Genomic DNA, 27,709 nt, shown 5'->3' on the forward strand with positions numbered 1-27,709 from the left:
AGACAGAAATTAAGTGACTTGTCCCGAATCACACAGCTATTATGGGTTGGAGGTTAGATTTGAATTCAGTTCTTCTTGACTCCAGGCCTGGGGCACTAACCACTGTATTGCCTGGCTCATTTCCCTCCTTCCCGTTTCTGTTCTTGCTGGAAGCCTTCTCACCTTGGAGCTGTCTTTATCCTGTGGTCATCTTTTCTGATCAGTGAGTTCCTGGTCAGTTATTTTATGCCCATGTGCCCAGGTGATGCTCACTTGACTTCTAAAAGGGAACTTGGAGACTTCTTGGAGAATTGATTTCTCATTTGATGGATCTTTCTATCTATTCACCAGCAGTGTTATCCCATTATCCTTCCTTCCTCCATCTAGCTCTCCCCTTTTCCAATTTCTTTTATGTGTTGTCTTCCCACATTAACATTTCAGCTCTTTGAGGGTAGGGACTTTTTTTTTCCTTCGTTAATTTTTGTTTATGTTTCTATTCCCAGTGCTTAGCACAGGGACTGGTATGTAGTAAGTGCTTAACAAATATTTTTATCTGTCCTGAATGTTTTATCTCTCCCCTTTCTAATCCTTCTTCCACAATTTTCAAATTAATATACTCCAAACACAGGTCTGACCCTATCACTTTCACATTTAAAAAATCTCTAGCGGCTCCTTATTGCCTCTTTTAAAAATCATTTATTTATTTATGTATTTAAAAGGGAAGGAAGCAATCAGGATTGAATACTCTTGTTCAGGATCACTGTGTAAATGTTTGAGGTAGAATTGGAACTCAGATCCTCCTGCCTTCAGGGCTGATGCTCTATTCTCTGCAGCACCTAGTTCCTTCCTCATTACCTCTTAATAAAAGGCAAAATCCCCAGGTGTGATATTTAGAACCCTTTATAGTCTGTTTCTTAACTACCTTTTTGTCTTATACTTAAGTTACTCTCTACCATATTTTAGCCAAACTGGCTTGTTTGCTGTTCCAGACTCAAAATATCATAGCCAAATTCTATCTTTCACACCAAGATTGCTCTCCTACTTCATCTCTACCTTTTAGTTTCTGTCTTTCTTACACCTCTTACACAAGGTTTTTTCCTTAGCTGCCCCCTTGTCTTTTGCCTCTTTTTGTATTCCTAGCATTTGGTGCAGTGCCTGGCACATAATAGGTACTTAATAAATATTGGTTGATTGATTGATATTCTAGTCGATAATTCTCTTCTTTCTGAAATGACTTTTTATTTACTTCTATGGGTATATATATATAGTACCTCCTCAGGGAAAGGTAAGATTATTGAGGACTGAGATAATTTTGTTTGTCTTTATATGCTCAGGATTTAACACAGTACCCTGCCCACAAGATTTTAACTTCATACGAGTTTGTAAAATTAAATACCATATTTTTGGACAAAATGGAAAGATCTGGTATTAGCATAGTTAAGGTGGATTCAGGGATGATTGACCAAAGGTACAGTCATTATTAGGTTGGTGTCAGCTTTGAGATCTTTTATGGGAAACCTCAGGAATCTATCTGTCCTTGGTCCTGGATCTATTTACAATTTTATTTTTTCTGTTTCTTTTTTTCAATTAAAAAATAAACTGGCTAATATCTACCTTTAAGAGTGTTGAGATTAAAGCATTCTTTCTTCCTCTTTTTTTTCCATTTCTTTTTCTGTTTTTGATCCAGACTGCCCCATTATATGTCTGAGTTAGGCTCTGGTTTTCATCATAATTTTTTTACACTTTCCTGATTCACATACTCCACATCACTTGGCATGATGACCAACTTCTACTTTTAAAGAGACCTAGGACCAGAATAGCAGCAAGTGCTGAAGGTCGGGTCTCAGAAACATGTTAAGTGCTCTGAGAGTGTGGTGCTTAAAATATGTCTGACTCTGAATATTATCCCTTTTTAACCTTCATAAACTAGAAATTCAGACTTCTCAATTATTAAACACCTAGCCTCTGGGCAGACTTAGCAAAACAGTTCTAAGAAAATCTAGGTATTAAATGTTTTAACATTTAATGAACCTAGCAATTTGAAATATCTATATATTTTAAACCTTAGGGACTGAAGTCAGCCCAGCAATTCAAATAAGGAAAGGAACTATTTTATCTTATATCTACATGAAGTACCTCCTTGAGTTTCTCTACCTCATGGGCACTGTTATTAATTAATGGTGTGGTGGAAATATCATGATTGGCAAATGCAATAGCCATGCAATAGAAACTTCTGAGAATTGTTCCCTGGCACTTATGAACCATGTCACATCTTTTTAAAATCTTAAAACAACAAAGAACAAAAGGTCACCAGATTATAATTAAATAATATCTTTTTTTTTTCATTGTTTAAAGGGTCCAATTTTTTCTTAATTAAAAACTACAGGATCATTTTAGTTAATAAAATGAGATCTCATGAAATATACATCTTTGGGAAGAGGGAAAAAGTAATTTTTTTTTTAAAAGAGATGAATTCTTGTTCTGAATTGTTCTTTTAGGATTTGGCTATCTCAAGTTTCTTCAAGGATGATAGGTGAGAAAGCCACACTTATGTTTTGTGTTAGGTGTGGATATTAAATATTCTCATCTGTTTTTATTCTTTAAGAGTCTTGGGAACTAGAGTTGCATTATATTGGTGACTGAAATGGTATATATAGCTTTTTGAAAAAATAAGTTTTTTCCAATTACAAGTAAAAACAATTCTTCACATTTGTTATTTTTCTAAATTTTGACTTTTACCTTCTCTTCCTATCTTCTATCTTCTCTCATTGAGAAGGCAAGCAGTTTGATTTTGCTTATACACGTGCAGTCATGCTAAACATTTCCATATTAATCATGCTGTGTTAAAAAAAAAAAAACTAAGAAAAATACAGTTTTAAAGAGTATGCTTCAATCTGCACTCAACTCAGTTGTCATCAATAGTTCTCTGGAGGTGGCATTTTTTTTATCATAATTACTTCAGAACTATCTTAAGCCATTGTATTTCTAAGAATAGCTAAGTCATTTAAGTTTGATTATCATTCAATATTGCTTGCTGTGTACATGTTCTCCTTGTTCTGCTCACTTCATTTTTCATCAGCTCATAGAAAAATTTCCAGGTTTTTCTGAAAGCATCTTGCTCATTATTTCTTATATCAGGGCTTCTTAAACTTTTAGCTCTTTTTTGTTTGAGAAATTTTTATATGACCCCAGGTATATAGGTATACATAAAATAGGTATACAAATCAAACATTTACTGTTAATAAATCATATTCATGGCAGCACTTCTTGTGGCTTCAAAGAACTAGAACTGAGTATCCATTATTTGGGGCAGGTCTAAACAAATTGTGCTTTAGGCATGAAATGGAATGTTATAGTAACATGAAATGAAGGATATCAGAATTCAGAGAAATGGGGAGATTTGTCTGAACTGATATAGAAAGATGCAGAATCAGAAAAACAGTAATCTCAGTGCAAATGAAAAAAAATAAAGTGAAAATTTATTAAGCGTAATTTTATTGTTCAACCGTGGCCTAGAGAAGAAATGAATTAAATTTCCTTTCTTTCAAGAACTAGAGGGTTGTGGGTGTATTATGTTGCACATGATGTCAGAATGCAGTAAATGTGTTGCTTTCTTTCTTTTCTTTCTTCTAACAAGAGAAACCTAACTGAATAAGAGAGGAAGATAGGTTACATTTTTTTTTTTGTCTATATGGTATCAAATGTTGACAAAATACTATATATATAATATATATTCCATATATAGATATATAAATTGATAAATTGTTTTAAAATTTCAGTTTAAATCTTAATATTAAAAAATTCATTAATATAGTTTGAATTTTTTTTCATTTTGGAACATAATAGTGATTATTTTGGGGAAAAAGTAAAAGTAGGTTTGGAAAATAAAAACATACATTGAATAAAAGTATTATGTAAAATAAAAATACTTTGAGAAAAATATGATATTAAATTAAAGTTTTAAAAAATGACAAACATTTATTCTCTATAAAAACATCAGAATAGTCTTATATACAATTGTATCCCATTAGCTAACCTCTGGAAAGCATGGGTTTGGGTAGAAGAGAAACACAATGTATCAAGCAAAGATCTGCAACTATTAATACTGTTCCTAAGCTTGGGATTTATAGAAAATAATGAAAAGAGTTTTCAGGATTGTTGGTTTTAGGGGGAATTTACTACTTAGGCATAGTGTTTATCTATATGTAATATATGTATTGGTTCTGGACTCAGAAACTAATATTCCAAACTTGTGTCAAGAAGCATAGCATCTGGGCAAGTTAGTAACACAGCATATCAAAAAGCATGGTTGGAATCAGGAAGACCTGAATTCAAATTTGGCTTCTGACACTTAATAGCTATGCTAGATAAATCACTTAATTTCTGTTTGCGCCAATTCCCTCAGCTGTAAAATGGGGATAATAATAGTACCTAACTCCTAGAGTTATTTTGAAGATCAAGAAGACCAAATGCAATCACATTTTCCTCCTTTAAAATTTATAATAGCTTTTTATTTTTCAAAATACATGCAAAGACAGTTTTCAACATTCACCCTTGCAAAACCTTGTGTTCCAAATTTCCTCCCTTCTCACCTCCCCCACCCCAGACAGCAAACAATCCAATATAGGTTAAACATATGCAATTCTTCTATATATATTTCCACATTTATCATGCTGTGCAAGAAATGTCAGATCAAAAGGGAGAAAGAAAAAAAAAAGCAAGCAAATAGCAACAAAGGTGAAAATACCATACTGTGATCTATATCATAGTCCTCTCTCTGGATGCGAATAGCTCTTTCCAAAGATGGGCTACATTTAAAAAGGATTATAACATTAAAGGAAAAAAAATCAATAAAATTTTTTAAAGGAAGTTAGGGTTCTTACCTGAAATTTCAGTGAGAATTGAGGAAGATACAGGTAGGCATAAGAAAAAACGTGATAAACTGTGATATAACAAGCAGATTGTAACAGAGGGGTCAAATAAGAGATTAATTAGAGACAAGGTTATCAACAACAATATCAATAGTTGATAGAAGGGATGAGGTTTGATTTTGATAATGAGGAGGGAGATATTAAATTTTAGGGTTATTGGAAAAAATTCCTTTGTAAAATTATTCTGACTCCTGATAGCAGGGAATCTGCTTGGATCATAATCGCAAGGATTGAGCTATTTACTACTAGGTTATTTGTAGCTTTGGTTCAGTTGTGTCTTATTTTTCATGAAAACTATGAATCATAGTTTTTTTTTTTTTTTTTTTTTTTTGAGGCAAATTTATTGGAGTAATTTTACAATGCTACAGGGCTTGCTTAACTGATTGCCTAAACTTAAGAAAGTGATGGAGAAGATGTTAATGCAGATTTAACTTGAAAGTATGTTGAAGGTACATTCCCTCCTTCCACCCTCAAACTGGTTGTTAAACATTGCCTAGCATTTTCAAGCCCAGACTCTTTCACTTACTAGATGTATGATCTTTGGCAAGTCACTTAATCTGTCTACCTCAATTTTTTATTTAAAAAATGTAGTATTACTTTTATTGTCCTCCTTGCAGGGTTGCTCTGAAAATTAGATGATGTAATTTGTGCAAAAGTATTTTGGGATCAAAAAGTGCTATATGAACTTAATTATAATCATATTAAATATTTGTTGCCTTATATGAGCATATGGAACTTATCTTGAGAATTATTGGGCTGCCATCTGAAATGGTGCTTAATAATAGCTTAATAAACCAATTTGATTGATTACTTCTGTTAAAGCCCAAGAGGCTGCATGATGCCAGGCAAGTCTGTTGCCTGTTGCTTCAATTTCCTCATCTGTAAAATGGGAATCATAATAGTTTCTCCCTCCCTCCCTCCATTGTTGTGAGGATCAAATGAGATAATATTATAAAACACTTATCACAATGTGTGGGACCCATAGTTGTTATTCATCCTTTGATTTTGATAAAGACCAGTGAGATCATAATACTGTGGTCTGGTTACAGGTATAGTAAACTTATGCTTATTTATAAGCTTGTATCTAAATGTTAGCCATCATCAGAATAATCATGATTATTATTATTATTGTTATAGTTTGAACTGGAGGGTATCCAAGGTCCTGTCCGACTCTGAGATTCAGTGAATTTGTGATTTTGTTATAATTGAACATGAGAGTATCATTTTTGTAGAATGATTGCTTTGAAATCCCAATTTATAAATACCAATTTTTTTCTAAGAGATGATGGTGACCCTCTCAGACTGTAAGGTAGGGATAGCTAGGTGATAATGCTGGTCCCATAGTCAGGAGGACTTGAATCCATATCCAGCTTCAGCCACTTACTAGCTGTGTGATTCTGGACATGTCACTTAACCTTGACTGTCTCCCCTTACCAAGAAAAGAAAATGGCAATGAATCCTAAATCAGATTACCTATACTCTATTCTTTTTCTAGAAATTGATTCACAATTAATCTCACTAAGGCTAATCTACATAGATATTTTGTGCCTTTTGGAGAGGTGACAATGAATGACATAGTGCAGACAAAGTGTTTGGCAATGTTTGAGATACAGGTTGAAACAAAAATCAATATACTGACCACATTCTTAGCTTTGAAGTGTCATTTCCCCCCCTTTTCTTCTAATAAAAAATACCTAAAATGTGCTTTACAAATATTACCTCATTTTATTCACCCAGTCACCCTAGACTGTAGGTACTGTTATTATCCTCATGAGGAATCTGAGGCAGGCAGTGGTTAAAGTAACTTACCCGGGATCATACAGTCAGTGTGTTAGGCTGGATTTGAATTTAGTTTCTCCTGACTTGAAGGTCATCTTCCTGACTTCAGATCTAGCTTTCTATCTGCCATATCACCTAGTTACTTAAAAGTACAAATACAGGTATTTTAACAAATGATAAACTGGATATTTAGAGAATGGGAGGATCCTTCATACTTAAATTCGTACTCTTGTTTGCAGAAGAATCTTGGTTGCTGGTCCCTGTTTTTCATGTTAAGGCATCTGCATTTTTATTACCCACACTCAGGCTGTTTCATCCTTGGTCACTGATCTCTGGGTAGCTTTTCTGGGTTAGGTTACAGCGAGGCTACCATGATAATTTTCCCTGAAGGACATACAGCTCACTGCTAGAGCTTCTTTTACCTCTATTATGTTTAGAGTTTTGATTTTGTTGTTTTTTCCTACATCAAAAATAATATTTTTTACCCGGAGTATCACAATGGTTTCTTACGTGGTTTCCTCCTCCCTAATCTCACTTTCTTTTCCTATCCTTCAAACAGTCTCAGAAGTGATATTCCCCAGCCACAGGTCACTCTCCCGCTCATTTAACTTCAGGGGCTCCCTAGTGCTTCTGGGATCAAATGTTTGGCATTTAAAGCCCTTCACAGCCTGGTTCCAACCCACCTTTCTAGGCCTAGTCTACATTATTCCCCAACATAACATTGGCTAGACTATAGGGTCCAGTTGATCTGATCTTTTTGCTGTTCTTTCCACAAAACACTCCATCTCTGTGCTTTTGTGAAAGTTGTACAAAAGTTTTCCAATTTTCTAATATCCAGATCGACTCTTTTATGTTTTATGATGTAGCCATAGTTGTGAAAGATATCTTTTTCTTGAGAATTCCCCTTTAATTTTTTAATTCGATGAAGAAATGCATTCAAGAACCTCCCTAATTTTGTGATACCTCACCTTCCCAGACTGATCTCTCCACTGCTTTATTTTCAGACAGCCTGGACCACTCAGCATCCTTGTGTACATCCCAGCCTTCCTCATCTCCTTTCCTTTGCTTATACTGTTCCCTGGATGTCCAGGATTTCCCTTTTACGCCCTTCCTCTCCAAGTCTTGCTCATTTAAATTCTGCCCATCTTTCATGACTCAGCTCAAATGCAATGATTTCCAATCAAGTAAAATGATTTGTTCTTAATTCTTTTAGCTGTTTGGACCTTGTTCTCTTCTGCTAGCTATTTGTCCATTAACAAACTTTTACTAAGGGTTTTCTGAGTGCCAGGCACTGTGTCATGTACAAGAAGTACAGAAAAAGGCAAAAGCTGTGCTGAGTATCTCCTGGTCTCCCAGGAAAGCCGAGATGTTAATATCTAGACATATAGAAGGTAGATATAGAGTATGTGAAGGTAATCTAACCTGGGAAGGCATTTGTAGCTGGTGGGATCAGGAAAGGTGGGGTTTGACCCGAGTCCTAAAGGAAGCCAGAGAAGCTAAGAGTTAGAGGTAAGGGGTAAGAGCATTCTAAGCCTGGGGGACAGCCAGGAGAAAGGCTTGGGGCTGGGATGAACTATAGGCCCTGGGGAAGTGCAAATGGGCCAGGCTAGCTGGATCATGGAAAGTAGCAAGGTCTGAAAGGGCTGGAAGGTAGGAAAGGGAAAGTTATAAATGCCAAACATGAGTTTATATTTGATCCTAGAGATAATAAGAAGCCCTAAATATAATACATAATAAATAAATAAATAAAAATATGATATATAACTAATAAAAAGCCCTAGAGAGGGTGTGTGTGTGTGTGTGTGTGTGTGTGTGTGTGTGTGTGTGAGACAGAAACAGAGACAGAAATGGATAGACCTAAGATTTAGAAAAATCAATTTGGCAAGCAAGAGAAGACTAGGATTGGAGTGGGAAGAGATTTGAGACAGGGAGACTTGAGATGAAGTATTGTAATAGGCTAAGGATAAAAGGCCCTGAAATAGGCTTGGCAACAAGAGGACATTTGTGAATGTCATTTTTCTCTTAGCAAGCTCCATGATGCTGGGAACCATGTCTTATTCATCTTTTATTACCATACTCTACACATCATAAAATCTTACTAAATATTTGTTAAAATGAAATGTACCTTTTTTCCCCATGTAAAAGACCCTGGGAGGGGTAAAACATCAGATACTTTAAGTAGGTTTGGATTATGGAAGAAATGATGAAGTTCATAGTAGAGAAAGTTGCCTTGAGATCAAGCCTCAGTCCTAGAAAGTCAGGACTAGAAAGAAGTCATTTAAAGGGGTACATGGGAAGAAACCAAATTGCTTACTTTATTTTTACCTTACTTAGGGATGTTTTTAAACCTAGAATGGGGAAAAATGGTTTTTTCGCCCACTGTGAATATATATATATATATATACACACATACACACACACGTGTATATACATACACATACATACATATATATGTAAATATATATATACATGTGCGCGCACACACACACACACACACACATTAAGAAGGAAGGCTCTAAAACTTGGGTTTCCCCAGTTTCAGGGAGCTCTGTGTCTTAATTTTTTAGAAACCTTTTAGAAACCATTGAAGCCTAGATACTTGGAATTGGAAGGAAATTTCGAGAGCCAGTTTAATCTGCTTCTTTTACAGAGGAGAAATGAAGTAACTAGTCAGTGGCATAAATAGGACTAGAACCTACTCTCTAGACTTCCAGGCTGTTATTTGTCCTCAAAGACTTTTATCCAATCTCCTTTGCTTCTAGGAGAAGTACAAACTGCTGACCTTACCATTAAAAGCCCACACAATGTGTCTCCAACCTGTATTTCTAATCTTATTTAGTTTCATACATTCTCTGATCAGGAAAATTGGACAATTTATTAGTTATTCCCAGAGGTTAATGTGCCATCTCCCACTTCTGCTTTTGTGCTGAATGGATATTCCTTTTTCATCTCCTCCTTTCCTATGCTTCTTTATTAATATGGACAATTAAGAATTATCAACATGTCAATAATAACAATGTGATAATTAATATAATTAATAATTATTTACCAATGCTGAGTTCAGGCACCACTTCCTCCTCATTCTACTAGCCACAGGTATTTTTCTTTCTTTTCAGGTATTCCTGGAGTACAGCACCTTGTTGGCCATGGAAAGGGCATAATGTTTGTTGAATTGAATTAAATTGAATTTGTTATGCCTTCCTACTTGTAAAAAATACAGAATAGCCAAAAACTCATGAAAGACATATATTCTTTGATACATTTTGCTAATGGTATTAACTTTAACCTGTCTTATTTGAAGTTTCACTTCCTGGAGACTTGTTTTTTTGCTCCTTGATTATATCCCTGACTGTAGTTTGGGCACACTGCCACCAGGTGGTAGCAATGTGCCGTGATTGAGTATCTCGAAGCTGTAACCTTCCTATATAATATTAGGTGGTGACTTTGCTCAGATTTAAACCGTGAATTTTCATAGCTTTTTATATTAAAAATAATTATGAAAATAGTTTATGTTAAAGTTTTAGATAATCATTAAATTTTTAGGAAGATAGCTGACTTTTGAAAAGATTCCTAATAAATGTTTACTCACTCTGATAATTTTTTTTTTAATCCGTTTCCTCTCTTAACCTTATATTTGGCTTCCAAGGCTCCCTGGCTCCTTTTATGTGTTCAGCACTTCTCCCAGCATTTTATTCTCAAGTAAGCACTTTCACTTGTCTCACTTGGCAAAAGACATCTGTTTTCCATTTCTCCTCTCAGTTGTTAAGTATAAGAATCAAATGAATCAATCATTCAATCACTCACTTGCCCCTGCTTGCCCTGATACATTTCTCAGGTGACAATATTTCTATTGAATCAATAAATCAATCAAAGGCATTGAACTACCTACAAACTACCTGATTAATTTCCAACTTAGAAAATAAGTAGAGTATTTTCAGCCATGAAATAAAATGAAATGATGCTACACAGAAAGGGTATAAAAATAGGCTGAAGAGATTGAACTTCATCCTATGAGTTTAGAATAAAAGATCAGACCAATTCAAAGCTCAGAATTCAATTGCCTGGCCAGCTCAGTGGTGGAAACAATTCCATCCAAGTACCTGGGAGGATCATTATTGGGGGAAAGGGAAGGTGGTAGAGGAGGCAGGAAAAAGTCTTCCCCTTCCTTCTTCCTCTAGCACACTTGACCAGAGGAAAATGCTTTGAATTTTGAAAGATCTGAAAGATTCCAAATTCTCAAGAGCATCTTAGCACCTGATGGCAGTCCTCATTGAGAAACAAGGACAAACTACGCACAACAGTTTTGCAGGAGCTTCATGAAAGGGATATCAGGACTTCTAGGAGTTCTGTTAGCCCTTTTGTCATTTCATACGTTCTAAGCTTGAACCTCCTTTCCCTTGTCTTACTCATGTACTTGTGGGAGGGTGTGCCCCCAATTTGGGGTGATATTTTGTACCCTCTGTTCTGACTATACTATCTTAGTAAAAATCCATTTATAAAAGCCATCAAGTCTGACTGACTAATCAATATGAATGGATAAACAATGGGGAGAAGCATACCAGTGGGAATTCCTGAGCTATAGTACTAGAAGTATAGCCTCCTTACCTTTAGAACTAAAAGAAGTCATTTGCTTTGGGGACCCCTTCTCCCCATGGGAGTTTAGGGTTTAATGTTAGTAGCACCACAGTCATTGCCATATAAGGAAGAAGTTTCTAGGAAGGAATGAAAGAAAACAATTGTGTCTCTCACTTAGCTAAATTCCCTAACATTTTTTCTTCTTTCCCACAAAAAAAGACCCCCCCCCAAAGAAAGCCAACCCCTTTCAGTTTAAAAAGTAAAAAAAACCCTGTGCCTCTTTCCATAAGAAATTTCTTTTTTCAATTTACTCTTACTTCTCTTAGGCACAAAGTTGATTTTGCATCCTGTGCTTGAAATTAATTACCTTTTTAATGAGTTCTACTTAGAAATCAGTCTTGCTTTAGGTTACAGCTTCAGCTAGAAGTTCCCTAAAGTGGAAGTGCATCATCAGAACAAAACATCAACTAGGGAATTAAATAGAAAAAGGAAGAAGTTTCTTCTTGGAACACATAAATAACACATACAATGGTTGTATTATCATATCTAGATGAGTAGGCAGGTAACATATTCATATTTTATGGCTCTGTGGTGACTCAGACATACACTTTCTAAATCTGGTTTGTTTAAAGCATGAATGGTGTGGGTGGGAAGATCAGGGAGAAAAGAACATCAATAAAATGATAATGATGAAGAAAGTCATGACGACAAAAATGAATAAAAGATCTTTGAATTGAAAAAAGTTTAAAAAATCTTTTGTGATAAATTTATTTTATGTGATAATTTTGTGTAATTTTTTTCTTTTAAAAGTAATCTTATTTTAAGAGTATCCTAGAAATCTCTGTGGCCTTTATTTGTACCAATATGGTAAATTAAAAAAATATAATAATAATTTCATGTGTAATTATTTTCAATGTATTTTTTCCTTTTAAAAGTATTTCATTTCAGAGAATATGGCTTATATTCAACCAGCTACATGATGAGTAGATAAAGTGTTGGGCCTGAAGACAGACATACCTGAGTTCAGATACAGCTTCAGACACTAACTGTGTGTAGGTTAGCTTATTTGCAAGGTATAAACTATTGCTCACATTGAAAAAAATTTAGTAATCAGCTCTTTCAATTCAGTTTGAGTCTGCTCCTTACAGTATACCCTTGGAAACAAATCCATATGTTTATTAGTTGTGTCCGAAAATGTGTATCTCATTCTATACCTTTAAGCCCTATATACTTTTACTAAAGGTGAATCAATTTTCTTGATTGAATCAGAAGCGAGAATTCCATTGGCTGGGAAGTAATTGGTCATGCTCTTAATTTTCCCTTAAAAAGCTTGAACTCACTTGTTCTGAGGAAAGCTGGGCAGAAACCAGCTGTTAAGGAAAAGTCAAACTAAAGATTTTATATTTGATCTTGAGGCAACAGGAAGCCACTTGTGGTTATTGAATAATGTTGTGACCCGGTCATCCTTGCATTTGATTTAGAACACTTTGATAGCCTAGTGAGACATGAATCAGAGTGGGGAGAAACTGAAGGCAGGAAAGCCAACTAGAAAATGATGAAGGCCTTCACAGGTGTGATGGCAAATGTCAAGGGAGAAAAAAGGGTGGGAATGAGTCATTCCCCCAATCTTCCAGCAGACGATCAATGGAACACTAACAAATATTTATTAAGGACCTGCTGTGGCCCAGTGCTGAGGATGTCAACAGAAAAGAGGATGTGAACTTCCATTCTATAGAAGTCACTGTTCTTTCTGACAATAGCAAGAAGGAACATGTAAAAGAAAATAGTTGCATGTATTGGACTACCTGCCATCTAGGGGTGGAGAAGGCAGTGAGGGAAAGGAGGGGAAAATTGGGAATAGAAGGTTTTGCAAGGGTCAATGTTGGAAAAATTATCCATGCATATGTTTGTTAATAAAAAGCTATAATAAAAAATGGTTGCTCTTCATTTTTGTACTTTATGTACTACTCCTATCCCTTATTAATATATTCAGTCATTAGGTAGTCGTTATTCATGACTTAAAAATATTTACATTTTGTTTTGACAGAGGAGATATTTCCCAACAAACATCCAAACAAAATTCTTCATAAACTACATTTCCTAGAAAAAAAAAGTTAGATTTGTTAATTCTGAAGAGAAAAGATGGGTGTGCCTTTTAACCTTGATTTGTTATTGTTCAGTCATTTCGACTCTTGGTGACCATATTTGTTTTTTTTTTTTTTTTTTTTTTCCTAAAGAGACTGAATGTTTGCTGCTTCTTTTTCTAGCTCATTTTAAAGATGAGGAAACTGAGGGGTAAATAGAGCCAAGTGACTTGCCTAATGTCACACAGCTAGTAAGTGTCTGAAGCCAGATTTGAACTCAGGAAGATGAGTCTTTCTGACAGTAGGTCAAGTGCTCTATCCACTGTTCTACCTACTTGCTTCTTAACTTTATCAGCTTGGCACTCATATTTAACTATTACATTTGCCTACAGTTTTATTAATTCCCATGTTAACTTTTTTTTACATTGCATATATCATTCTTTTGATTTTTTTCTTCATTCTCCATGTAATTTTTAAACATTACTTGAGGAAACTGAGACAGAGAGGTTAATTGCCTTGTGTGAGGTCACATAGCCAATCAATATCTCAGCAGAATTAGAATTTAGGTTTTTCTGACTCCAATCCATTGGAGCTCTATCCATTGCACCACTTAATTGCCTTTCCTAAAGTTGTATGGTCATCATTTTATTAGTAGTTTTGTTTTTTCTTAGCTGTGGTAGCCCATTTGGGCTGTTGTTTCATACACAAAAGAACTTGAGTTGGAATGGATTTTAGATGTTTTCTAGTCCAACTTTGTTATTTTACAGATGAGAAGGCTGTAGTCTAAAGGGGATATGTGATCTACATTGAAAAATAGTCTACAAAAACAGAACTAGAGATCATTACTGATCACAAAATAGAAAATTTCGATTATACCAAACTGAAAAGTTTTTGTACAAACAAAACTAATGCAGACAAGATTAGAAGGGAAGCAATAAACTGGGAAAATATTTTTACAGTCAAAGGTTCTGATAAAGGCCTCATTTCCAAAATATATAGAGAATTAACTCTAATTTATAAAAAATCAAGCCATTCTCCAATTGAAAAATGGTCAAAGGATATGAACAGACAATTCTCAGATGAAGAAATTGAAACTATTTCTAGTCATATGAAAAGATGCTCCAAGTCATTATTAATCAGAGAAATGCAAATTAAGACAACTCTAAGATACCACTACACACCTGTCAGATTGGCTAAGATGACAGGAAAAAATAATGATGATTGTTGGAGGGGATGTGGGAAAACTGGGACATTGATGCATTGTTGGTGGAGTTGTGAACGAATCCAACCATTTTGGAGAGTAGTTTGGAACTATGCTCAAAAAGTTATCAAACTGTGCATACCCTTTGATCCAGCAGTGTTACTACTGGGATTATATCCCAAAGAGATTATAAAGAAGGGAAAGGGACCTGTATGTGCACGAATGTTTGTGGCAGCCCTTTTTGTAGTGGCTAGAAACTGGAAACTGAATGGATGTCCATCAGTTGGAGAATGGCTGAATAAATTGTGGTATATGAAAATTATGGAATATTACTGTTCTGTAAGAAATGACCAACAGGATGATTTCAGAAAGGCCTGGAGAGACTTACACGAACTGATGCTGAGTGAAATGAGCAGGACCAGGAGATCATTATATACTTCAACAACAATACTAGATGATGACCAGTTCTGATGGATCAGGCCATCCTCAGCAACGAGATCAACCAAATCATTTCTAATGGAGCAGTAATGAACTGAGCTAGCTATGCCCAGAAAAATAACTCTGGGAGATGACTAAAAACCATTACATTAAATCCCCAATCCCTATATTTATGCACACATGCATTTTTGATTTCCTTCACAAGCTAATTGTACAATAATTCAGAGTCTGATTCTTTTTGTACAGCAAAATAATGTTTTGGTCATGTATACTTATTGTGTATCTAAGTTATATTTTAATATATTTAACATCTACTGGTCATCCTGCCATCTAGGGGGGGGGGGGGGGGGTAAGAGGTGAAAAATTGGAACAAGAGGTTTGGCAATTGTTAATGCTGTAAAAGTTACCCATGTATAAATCCTGTAAATAAAAGGCTATTAAATAAAAAAAAAAAAAAAGAAAAAAAAAGAAAAATAGTCTACAATGACTTCTAGATTATTTTCCCAAGTTATACCTGATAATTCAAAGCTAATCGTTACATATAATGACTACTACTATTAGCAGGCTCAATATGGTTAAGTTAGTCACCTTCATCCTTTTCCATTAAGGGGACCTAACCCTGGCTCTACAAATGTAGATCAAGTTCACTTTTGGGGAACTTGGCATCTAAGAGAGAGTTCAGGCTCTTCTTACTCCCTTTATTACTTTTTATTAATCCTACCATGGAATCCTGGAAAAAAATTACTTAAAACATAGATTTGGCTAATGTCTAGGGTCTCCTCAAAAATGAAGAATAGAAAGATAGTCAGTGTATGATGTAAATCAGGTATAGGATAATTATTTATTTCCTCCACCCAAAAGAAATGTTAAAGATCATAGCATAAATTAAAAACTTAAACAAGCACTTTACTCTCACTCCTTATTAGGGAGAGAACTGCACATATCAGGAGCAAGAGAGAAGAGAGAATAAGAGAATGCAGTCATTCCTTTTGTAGTCTATTTCATGAGGGTGGTGGCAAATGTGAAGGGAAAAGGGGGCTATGTATAAGAACCATTTCCCTAATCTTTATCACAAACAATCAAACTCTTAACAAATTTTTATTAAGAACCTGCTGTGGGCCAGGTGCTGAGGATGTCAACAGAAAGGAGAACCTGAGCTTCCATTGTGTAGAACAGTCAATATTCTTCCTGACAATACCAGAAGGAACCTGTTAAAGAAAATGGTTGCCCTTCATTTTGCTTTATGTGCTTCTGGTATCCTTTATTATATTCAGTCTCCAATCCTCTCCTGTATTTTTTTGATCTAGCCTGCCTCCTGCAGCTCTAGGGAATAAGGGATGATGTAAAGGGGTCCTGGTTTTCAGATTTTTTTTCTCCAAAACACTAGGTCCTTCAATGTTAAGCTATGTGTTTCTCTGGACTTTGCTAGAAGTGTCCAACATATCTTCCATAGCAAAACACTATTTCAAATTGCCGCCCCCCCCCCACATACCTTCCTTAAAAAAAGTATAAATTCACTTAACTACATTACAAGATATTTGCATTAATTTGCATCTATTACTTTTCTTTCCACTTATACTACTTTGTGAGATGTTCTTGCACTTTATTCCCATCATCTTTCCTTGGTATCATCTTCATGCTTGGGATACTTATGGATATTCAGAAATTTCATTATGCACGTCCCCTTCAAGATAACTGATAGAAGTGTTCCATAAAATCAGTCGTAGCACTAATATTCCCCAAAGTCTCATTGTTAATATTTCTTCATTCAAAGAAATGATCTATTTGTTGTCTTTATTGTACCGACTTCCCAGGATGGTTCTGAGGATCAGAGTTGTTGGAATTGTTATATAAATCCCTTAGCAGTATTTGGCACATAATAGATGCTTAATCAGCAAGTATTTGCTTGTTTCCTTTCTTCTTATTTTCCCTTTCTTAATTTACTCTTCAATCTAATACGGCATGATTTGGTTTCCCTTTTATATTTGTTTATTTCAACAAAATGGTTAACCTCATCAAAACCCTTTTTGAGAATATAAATAAATTCATTTGCTTCCTTTTATTTATAAGTAAAATTTCCCCATGGGATGATCCCTGGCTGTCGTTTTCTGAAGATGTCTTTATTCGATCCAAGCATCCACCAAGAGAATAGAAAAGCACTACCAGGTAGTGGGGGTGATGGTAGGGAGTGAAAGTTGAGCTAATATCTAGAGGAGCTGAGCTGGGGGAGGTTTGAGTCAATTGGAATAACTTAAGCAATTTTGATGATGGAGAAGGGGGAGGTTCCAAACTTGTTATTTTATCCATGTGAACATTGGGTGAGGAAGCTTCCCTTACCAAGGCAGATCTGAAACTATTTAACAATTTAGAAATTTAGAGTGAGGGAGGGTACAGAAAGGGACCCTGAGAAATTAAGTGACTTACCCACAGTCTCACAGATATATTTTGTATGGAAATGAAAAAAATATTCATGACACATTGTCAATAAGCATTTGTTAATCACCTTTGTGCCAAACACTATGCTAAGCAGTGGTACAAAAAGAGACAGAGGACAACTTCTACTCTTAAGGAATTTACAATCTATATAGTGTTTTACTATTTAAATATCTTTTCACATATGTCAACTCATTTAATATCTGCAACGACCCCCTGAAATAGATGATATTTTTTTCTAAAATGGATTGAATGATAAAGTTCTATTATCTACATTTTATAGATGAACAAATAATCAGAGACATTGTGATTTACCTAACATCACACAGATAGTAATTGACAGAACTGGGTCTCAGATTTAGGTCCTATTGGTTCCATATTCAATAGGTTTCCTTTTCCTAACATGGTAACCTTTTTCAATTTTGTTTCCTAATTGTTAGGAGGCCTATATCCCATAAAGATTAGGTAGTTTTATTTAGAATTGCATAAATACCAAAATTTGTGCAACCTGTAAATGTGTCAGAATAGATCTTCCCACTTTTCTAAATCCTGAGCAGAAAAATATTTTTAAAGAACATATGATAATCCAGTTATTCATTTACTCCTTTTTATAAATATCACTATTTTTTTTTTTGGTTGAAAAGTTTCCCCCTTCTTTGAAATAGAAAACATTTTGCTAGTGAATACAGATTACCCCAAAAGTCCTAGAAAAGTGTTAAATCTTCAAACTTAAATCTCTGAAATACCTTAAATTGAGTATTCAACTTCAAGCTTCATTAAGACTTTTGGAACACTGTATTATTTTCTTTACTAAGCATGATTCCCGCCCCCCCCCCCAAATCTTTCTGCTTACAATCTACACTTTTAAATTGACTTTTGGGAATAAAAAAAGTTTTTCTTGTGGTTTTCATTTTCACTATAATTTTCTCTATAAATAGTGAAACTTAATTTTCACTATAAATAGTTAAAAATGAATCTTGTGTGTATCTCTTGCTGGTGACCTGGAACTACTTGAAATGTAGGTGCTTCATAAAACATCTTAACTACAGATATTATCTTGGTTTTTGTGAAGCATGAAATAGTTCAGTTTATTGACTGATTGTTGTGTCACTAGAGAGAAATGAATTTTCACAGTGGGTTTTATTGTATCTTTTCAGTGGATTCAGCATTAAAATAAATAATGTTGTAATGGGAAAAGATATAGCTTAATGATTTGACTAGAGGAGGGAGGAGTCAGGAACTCTGTATTATAATTGAATCAAAACCCCTGACTTCCTCTGTGGCCATGGCTAAAGCACTTAACCTTTCTCTGCCAACATTTTCTCATCTGCAAGATAGGGTTAAGAACACTGACCTATTTTCACTGGAATGGAATCAGACAGTATTTACCTAATGCTTTGCTATTCTCCTATGATTGTTGTCACAAAGGAAAGTATTATTTATTCTCATAAATATTCTTCTAGCTAGGGTAATACTAGCCTCCTACTACCTGCATTTCTCCACAGTAGCCTTTTTCTCTTAAGTGAAACAATTTGGAATGATGTTATTATACATATTTTAAAATCAAGAACCTGTTTGTTTGTTTTTTCTTTTCTTAGTAGCTACCCCTCATTGCCCTCCAAACTGCAAATTTCCTTCAAATAAAAGAAAGAAGAATAAATAAATAAATAAAAGAAAAATAAAATCAATTCTGTATCTTTTCTTACTATTTTGATGTTTTGCTTTTGTTTTGTGGAAAAGTGATCTGATGGGAAAATTTGCAAACCACTGAATTAGAGGTTTATTGTTGCTAAAAGATTGATTTCCCTTCTTTTTTAGTATAGGAAACTACGGAAATTACATGTATAAGTAGTAGACATTGCTATAAATTAATATACCTTCTTCTAGGTCATGAGAGAGAAAGCAAGGAAGCAAAAATGAATAAGAATAAAAAAACATTAATTAAGTACCATGTATCCAGCACTGGAGATTTAGGAGCTTTGCATACTTTTGGGATACCATATATAAATGCTAGCTATTTTAAATGTTAACCACTACTTAAAAAAAATCTTTCTCACTATCTTGATACAGCGCTTGAAATTTCACCAATTAAAGATTCATTTCTTTGGGAGAAGGCTTCTTCTGGTATACAAACTTGTATATTTAACATTTGTATGTTAAACATCTGTATGTTTAACCATTTAACCTAGAAAAGAATATATAATATTCTATTATGAGGAAAGGAAACTTGGTTTTATTTTATTTGAACAATAGAGCCACTATTCCTTTCATTATCAGACCTTTCAGAATCTAAAGGATTGTAATAGGTTCCTGCTGATTACAAGCAGACTTCGAGATGTGATTTTGTGATCTGTAATTTTGCTGGGATTAGTTCTTCCTTCACTGACACAGCTCACCACCTCTCCATGACTTAGGGTTTTTGAGAGTGGCTATGGCTGCAAAACTCATCATCCTTTGGCCCAACCAGTGATGATCTCTCTGAGCTAAGCAGAAGTGGTCCTGGATAATAAGCATAACAGTTGTAAGATAATAGTTCATCTCTAGGCTATTCTTCTAAGCTTTTCCAGCTTGGAAGGCCCTCCCAGGCTTCTCTCTATCACCATAGTCTTTGACAATCCAGGGTCACCTTCAATCCAACAATAAGGCATCAGAGTGGGACTCCAGTGAATTATTTTTGAGAGTTATTATGGTTGGATGAATGCATGTGTTTATATGTGTTTGTGTAAGTGTATATATATTGTGTAGTTTCAGAGAGAGGATCGATGCCCTGAGCATGCACCTGGCTTCTCAAAGCTCTCTTATGATTTGAGCTTTTTCTAATTTTCATTCATCCCTATAAATCTTCATTTTGACTCCTGTAATTTCGCTGAAGGCAGGGAGGATTGTTTTTGTCTTTCTTTGTATTCTCAGTGCAAGGCACATAGTAGATGCTTAATAAATGCTTGTTTATACAACTTAACTTGGCTGTTTTTAATTTAATTAATTTATTTTTACAAATTCTAAGCCTAGCATTTACCAGGCAGATCAAATTAATTGTGGCCACCAGAGGGCAGTATTTATTAATAAAACACTTCCATTGTTGCTGGTTTATTTAAGAGCATGTTAAACTTCTTAATTATTTTCTACTAATTTTAAAATAAAAAAACGATTTTGTCCCTTCTGCCCTGTTTCTACCTTGTTTTTTCTCTCCCTCTTCTTTTTTTAAAAAGTGTTAATGGAACATCTAAAAACCTCTATTGCTATCCTGACATCTTTTTCCAATTTTTCTTAAGATAATTTTATTTTACATCTACTGAGTTTTGTTAGGAAATAATGACATAATATATTTCTCAACTTGGTGGTCACAATCTTTGGAGTTAGAGTAAATGGTACGGGAAATAGTCACTGATACATATGACACTGTCATGTAATGAGAATGATGATAATGGCTAACATTAATATAGTGCTTGGGCAGCTATGATAGAGTGCTGGACTTGGGATTGATCAGGAAAGACTCATCTTCCTGAGTTCAAATGTGGCTGTGTTATCCTGGGCAAATCACTGTACCCTACTTATCTCAGTTTCTTCATACGTAAAATGAGAGAGAAAGAAATGGCAAATCACTCTAATAATTTTGTCAAGAAATGGACAAAATAGGCTCGCAAAGAGTTGGAAACAATTTAATAAAACTACAAATAGTGTCTATTATGGGTCAGGCACTCTGCTAAGCACTTTACAATGATTCTTTTCTTTTTTTTAAACCTCTTTCTTAATAGTATTTAATTTTTCCAATTACATGGAAAGATAGTTTTCAACATTCATTTTTGTAAGATTGTAAGTTTCCAATTGTTTCTCCTTTCTTTCCTTACCCCCCCTCAAAAAACAGCACTTGTACAATCATTTTAAACATATTTCCATATATGATAATTATTTCATTTGATCCTCACAACAATCCTGAGAGATAGGTGGTATTATTATCCCGATTTCACAGATGAATTAGGAAGAATCATAGATCTTAGCACTGGAGGAAATGTAAAAACCAATCAAAGTCCAGCCCTTAATTTTACAAATGAAGAAATTGATATGTTAATTCTAGCATAAGTTAGGATTAAATTCTCTTTGTGATGACCAAAAATCTATTATGAGTTATTCCTTCCTAAAGTTTCAGGTCAATGAGGCTGTTCATGAAAAAGTGCCCTTTTTATGTTGAAAAGGTTGAGAAGGATAGAAAAATAGGCTTTAGACCAGTACCGATCCCCTTGGCTTCTAGAGCAAGTTTCTGGAATAAGCAGAAGAGGAATGAAATCTGTTTTATTTATTTTAGAACGATTGTTCCCTAGACGGTCTCATGGGACAGAGTTTTATTTTTATGAGGATCCCAGGGGGATGGCAGCTCCACAGGGCTACTCATGCACATCAGAACCATACGAGTATTAAAATGCAGTTCACTCAGCTGAACAATAGAGCAACTGAAGACAATGGTTTATATTTTAAAGGGATCAGAAATTCTGATAACACATCATCCTATCGTCAGGTGGATTATTTTTTCTGGTGGCAGTCTGAAGGCTGTGAGCTTGTAATAGGGTGAAGCCAGTATAAACACATTAAAAATAGCTGTCATTTGGATGACAGTATGCCCCGCTTAGCAGCAGTCTGTAGGTCTCTTATTTTTACTCAAAGAATAAATCTGTTATAAGCTCATCTACCGAATTAGGATCTACGAGCCTTTTAATAGGATTTTTGAGAGGGAGTGGAAAATTTACAATGCCTCATAAATAGCCTGACATACAAGTTAAGATCGATAGAGGCCCAGCTATACACCTGTCAGCTATAAACCCTCAAAAACGGAGCAGTGATTTCAGACTCACTGTCACAATGGAGCCCATAGGCAGCAATCACATCTTCATCCAATATCATCAGGTACCAAAGGTCATGCTTCTTGGCTACTATCTGCCTCTTGTTTTGTGGGATTACATAGTTCCACGTACCCTTTGGGCATTTAATATATACGAATTAGATTGAAATTCTGATGGGTGTTTCTCCATTGGACCTTCAGGTAGAAGAAGAAGAACCCACAGGATACATTCGCTTAGAAAAATTTCTCCCAATGATGGTTAAAGTGCTCTCGGAAAGAAGGTAAATGGATTAATAGAATTGTTGAGACCAGATATGATTGGGATTCTGTTGATTTTAGTATATAAAGTTAGCTCTAAATTATTTTTTCCATTTTATAAACTACCCACCTATATTTTATATTTAATCCCAGACTGACATCCCCCAGTCTGTCTCCATACTTCTGGGTTAGCTTTGTCCCACTGTGTTTTGGTGTGTGTTTTAAGAATGCAAACTCATTTGTGTATCTCGTTAAGCAGAGCATCATTATAGAGAGGAATATACTGCCAAAATCATCATTATTTTAAAGTTAAATAAAATTGCTTTTTATTGGCTGATGGGTATTTTTCATAATGATACCCTCTTCCATGAATGCATTTATTTATTTATTTTTATTAAAGCTTTTTATTTTCAAAACATATGCATGGATAATTTTTCAACATTAACCTTGCAAATCCTGTGTTTCAATTCTCCCCCTTCATCCACCCCTTCCCCTAGATGGCAAGTAATTCAATATATGTTAAACTTGGTAAAAATATATGTTAAATCCAATATATGCATACATATTTATACCATTATCTTCCTGTACAAAAAATATCAGATCAAAGCAGAAAAAAAATGAGAAGGAAAATAAAATGCAAGCAAACAACCACAAAAAGAGTGAAAATTCAAGGTTATGATCCACACTCAGTTAATTCTCACATCCTTCTCACTGGATGCAGATGGCTCTCTGTATCACAAGATCATTGGAACTGGCCTCAATCATCTCATTGTTGAAAAGAGTCACGTCCATCAGAATTGATCATTGTATAATCTTGTTGCCGTGTTCAGTGATTTCCTGATCCATGCACACATTTAATCAAGAATTAACTTGCAAAGTTTAAATTTTTTAAAGCTAGGTTACTAGGAGCCTTGGGATAGGGTAATCACCAAAAAAAAGGAAATTTGCTGTGTCAGTCAGCAGGTAAATCTTTCAGGGTAATTCACAAAGGACTAGATGTAGTTTGACTTGAAATCCAACAAAGATAGGAATTAAAATAAGCATTCAAGTAATTATGGGTTTATTCTTTCTTCCAGAAGACTTTGTGCTATCTTTTTCTTCTTGCTAGAGATACTTGCAACTATATTTATGTTCAGTATAAGCTAAGATAAAAGCAAAATCTATAAAATACAGTGTTGAACTTGATGGTCTCTAAGGACCTTTCCAGTTCTAAATCTATGAAATCTTTATGTGTACCATTGTGAAAGTGTTTGAGGAATGCCCCTCTATCCCCCAAACTATTAAAAAAAGAAAGAGAATTTGGATAGAAAAATATGCTATGAAGAGAGTCTGGAAGAAAAATCTTCTAAGGAGGTAGGGAAAAATTGAAATTGGTGTCAAGAGGTTAGAAAGTGAAAAATATGGGACAAAGGAGAGAGATGGGGGAAAAGAAATTCTTTTTTTTTTTAAGTTCTATTGAAAAAATTAACTTTTTATTTTTCAAAAAAATGCAAAAATAGTTTCCATTATTCATCCTTGCAAAATCTTGTGTTCTAAACTTTTCTCCTTTCCTCCCCATCTCCCTTTTCCTCTAGAATAAATCTTTCAAACTTCTTTTAAATATATTTCCAATTTTATCATGTTGCACAAGAAAAATTAGATCAAAAGGGAAAAAATGAGAAAGAAAAAAAGCAATCAAAGAACAATAATAACAACAAATTGTTGTTCCATGTTTAGTGTCCGTAGTCCTCGCTCTGAATGTAGATGGCTCTTTCCATCATAAGTCTATTAGAAATGCCTTAAATCATCTCATTGTTGAAAAGAGCCAAATCCATCACAGTTGATCATCATATAATCTTGTTGCTATGTATGATGTTCTCCTGGTTCTACTCACTTCGCTCAGCATCAGTTCATGTAAGTCTTTCCAGGCTTTTCTGAAATCAGCCTGCTCACCATTTCTTATAGAACAACAATATTCTTATATTTGTATACCATAACTTATTCAGCCATTCCCCACCTGATGGACATCCATTCAGTTTCCATTTCCTTGCCACTATAGAAAGGTCTGCTGCAGACATTTTTGCACCTATGGGTTCTTTGGGGAAAAGAAATTTTGAATCGCTAATATTCTGTAGTAGATATGAGGCCTTTCCCATCCATAGATTAGTCCAGACCTCCTGGAGAAGAAAAACATGATAAAGAGGATAAGAGAGACAATGGTAGTAACCTCAGAAAGATGTACATTATGGTACTTGGTAATTCTCTACTGTAGAGTACAGTAATGAGCCTAGGAAGACTCTAACATGGCCAAAAGGATTGGATGCCATTTTTTCCAGAGAATGTATGTGAAACGATGGAAAATCTGTCAGGATTAAGCCCATTGATCATTCTCTACTTCTACTCATTGTTATTGGGAGTAAATGCTCTCATTGAAAGAAAACTATAATTTGTCTTTTATATTTTGAAGGTCTTCAGTCCCATATCACCTGCTACCTACCTCTACCACATAATTCTGAAAACATCTCAAAATCAACTTATCTAAAGGGACTCCAGGCATTTTTCGTCAAATCAATCCCTTCTCCAAATTTCAACCCTTTTTGTTTATGGCACATCTCCTTATGGTTACCCAGGTTTGTAAATCTGATGTTATCTTAGGTTTCTCTTTCTTTTCTTTTCTCTAAAACCCCATCTCCAATCAATTGCTATGTCTTATTCATCTCACTTTCTCATTATCTCTATAGCTTTCCTTTTTCTATATTCATATAGCTCATATCCTATTTTCTATCACCTGAATTATGGCAATAAAGTCTTAAATTGGTCTCTTTGCCTAGAGTTTCTTTCTTTATCAAATTATGTTTATCACACCTACAAATTGATATTTCTAAAATGCTGATCTTTGTCATTCCCTTATTTAAAAAACAAAAAGCAAATTTTGTTGTTCCCTCAAGGCCTTGAGAAATTATTAAATCCTTAGTCCAATATTTAAAGGTTTCCATAATCTGCTCCCTACTTACCTTTCCAGTCTTGACTTAATATTATTTTTCTTCATGTTCTCTGTTGTAGTCAAACTGGTGTAGGAATAACTATTCCTTGTGCTTGATAATCCACTTTCTATCTGTGCTGTCCCATTGCCTGGAATGCATTCCCTTCTCACTTTACTTGTAATATCCCTATTTTCCTTCAGATAGTAGCATAGGACTTACATCCTGATCTTCACCTCCATTTTCTTATTCTTGAAATTACTTATTAACAGGGGAATAGCAAAGTATAGGCAGCAACCTAACTGAATTCTCCTAACATTCCCCTCTAAACAATTTTAAAGTAAACCCTCCCATCAAATTCTAGAGTGAAAGAGCCAACAAAAGGTCAAGTTAATGCATTTTTCTATCACAAGAAAATTTGGGAGGTTGGCAGGAGTGATCTTGTGATACCAGGATTGGTGCTGGACCAGAATATCTTGGTGAATCTTGGACATGACTGTGAAAGTGGCAGCAGCAAAAGCAGCTTTGGGAGCTCTCAGCTTAGGCTCTAAGGAGGTTAAATAACTGGTCAGAGAGATTACAGCTGCATTGCGTGCAGCTGAAGATGATTAGCACTTCTATTGCCCATATACAGTTCTGGATTTCGGTTCTAGGGTAGAGAGGAGTACTAGTGATCAGCAAGGAAGCAAAGGTCCTGGTCACAGTTCTAAGGAAGAGAGAATAAGGAAGCTGGGTCCTTGCCTGGGTAAAGACCAGAGCACAGACCAGGGGAGTAATGATCATACATTTTCCCGGATCACATTCCCTTGGAAGGACCAAAAACTTAAAGGTACCCAGAGCTAATTCTAAAAATAATAGCACAAAAAAGCTTGAGGCTTGGGACAGTGCCTCTGCATCTCAAGGTGAGTAGCGCCCAACTTTAATATGAAGTTCAAAGTCAAGAAATAAATTAGAAAAGTGAGCAAATAGAAAAAAAAGTGAGCATAAAAAGTTACTGTGGTAGCTTTTACAAGGTATCAAGACAAGAATCCAGAAGAAAATAATGTGAAAACAGCTACAACCAAAGCTTCAAAAAATGTTATTTGGATCCAAGCTCATCAAGAATTTCTTGAAGAATTAAAGAGATGAAAGTGGTAAAGGGAAAATTGGGAAAAGATAGGAGAGTGATACAAGAAAATTATGAAATGGGATATGTTATGAAAACAATGTGGTAAAAGAGGCATAAAAATTGTTGAAGAAAGTAGCATCTTCAGAATTGGCCTATTAGTAAATGAAGCATAAGAATTCACTGAAGAAAAGAACTCTTTAAAAAGAGACACAAAACCTCATAGAAGAAAGTAATTCTTTAAAAATTAGAATTGGCCAAGTAGAAGCTAATGATTCCACGAGACATCAAGAAATGATAAAAGTCAAAAGAATGAAAAAATGAAAAGAAAATATAAAATATTTCATCAGAAAAACAACTGATCTGGAAAATAGAGAAACAATTTAAGAATAATTATACTGCTTGAAAGCCATCAAACAAAGAAATACAGGTATCATATTTCAGAAATTATAAACAAAAACTGCCCCAATATCTTAGATTCAGAGGGTAAAATAGAAATGGAAAGGATCTACAATCACCTCTTGAAAGAGATTCCAAAATGAAAACTCCCAAGAATATTATGGCCAAATTCTAGAGTTCACAGGTCAAGGAGAAAATATTGCAAGCAGCCAGAAAGAAACAAGTCAACATTCCAGAACTATAATCAGGATTATATAAGATCTAGCAGCTTCCATGTTAAAGGAATGGAGGACTTGGAATATGATATCCCAGAAGGCAAAGGAACTAAGAATAACCTACCCAGCAAAACTGAGTATAGTCCTTCAGGGGAAAAAATGGATTTTTAATGAAATAGAGAACTTTCCCTTATAAGGGACTTGATAAAGTTAAATTGTTTACATTTCTATATATGAAAATGATATATGTAACTCCTAAGACCTTAATCATTATTAGTGCATTTAGATGGAATTTACATAGACAGAGGACACATGAGAGTAAGTCAGTTATGTTGACATGATTTCCAAAAAAGAAAATAAAAAGGCAAGAAACAGGTATGTACTGGGAGAAGGAGGAAGGGAGAGGGAAAATTTCCTCATCTTAAAGAGATGCCCAAGGAAGAGGGGGCAATGCATGCATACATACATACACACTATTGTGAGTGAAATTCAGCAAAAAGGTAGACTGAGGCACTTTC

The 27,709-nt window shown here is 34.8% G+C and overlaps 1 protein-coding gene across 5 annotated transcripts in view; it reads left to right on the forward strand.

Annotated features, from left to right (window-relative positions):
* Positions 1-27,709, forward strand: part of EFCAB2 (EF-hand calcium binding domain 2) — a 149,942-nt gene that overhangs the window by 78,463 nt on the left and 43,770 nt on the right. For all 5 annotated transcript variants that reach the window (XR_004233962.1, XR_004233963.1, XR_004233964.1 and 2 more), the window contains exon 4: positions 22,456-22,535. Coding sequence is in view for 2 of the 5 variants with exons in the window: in XM_003767767.4 (XP_003767815.1) it covers positions 22,456-22,535 (80 nt within the window). In the remaining 3 variants the exon portion in view is untranslated. The remainder of the gene's footprint in view (positions 1-22,455; positions 22,536-27,709) is intronic.

Source organism: Sarcophilus harrisii, chromosome 4, assembly GCF_902635505.1.
Source record: "Sarcophilus harrisii chromosome 4, mSarHar1.11, whole genome shotgun sequence".
NCBI classification, from domain to species: domain Eukaryota; kingdom Metazoa; phylum Chordata; class Mammalia; order Dasyuromorphia; family Dasyuridae; genus Sarcophilus; species Sarcophilus harrisii.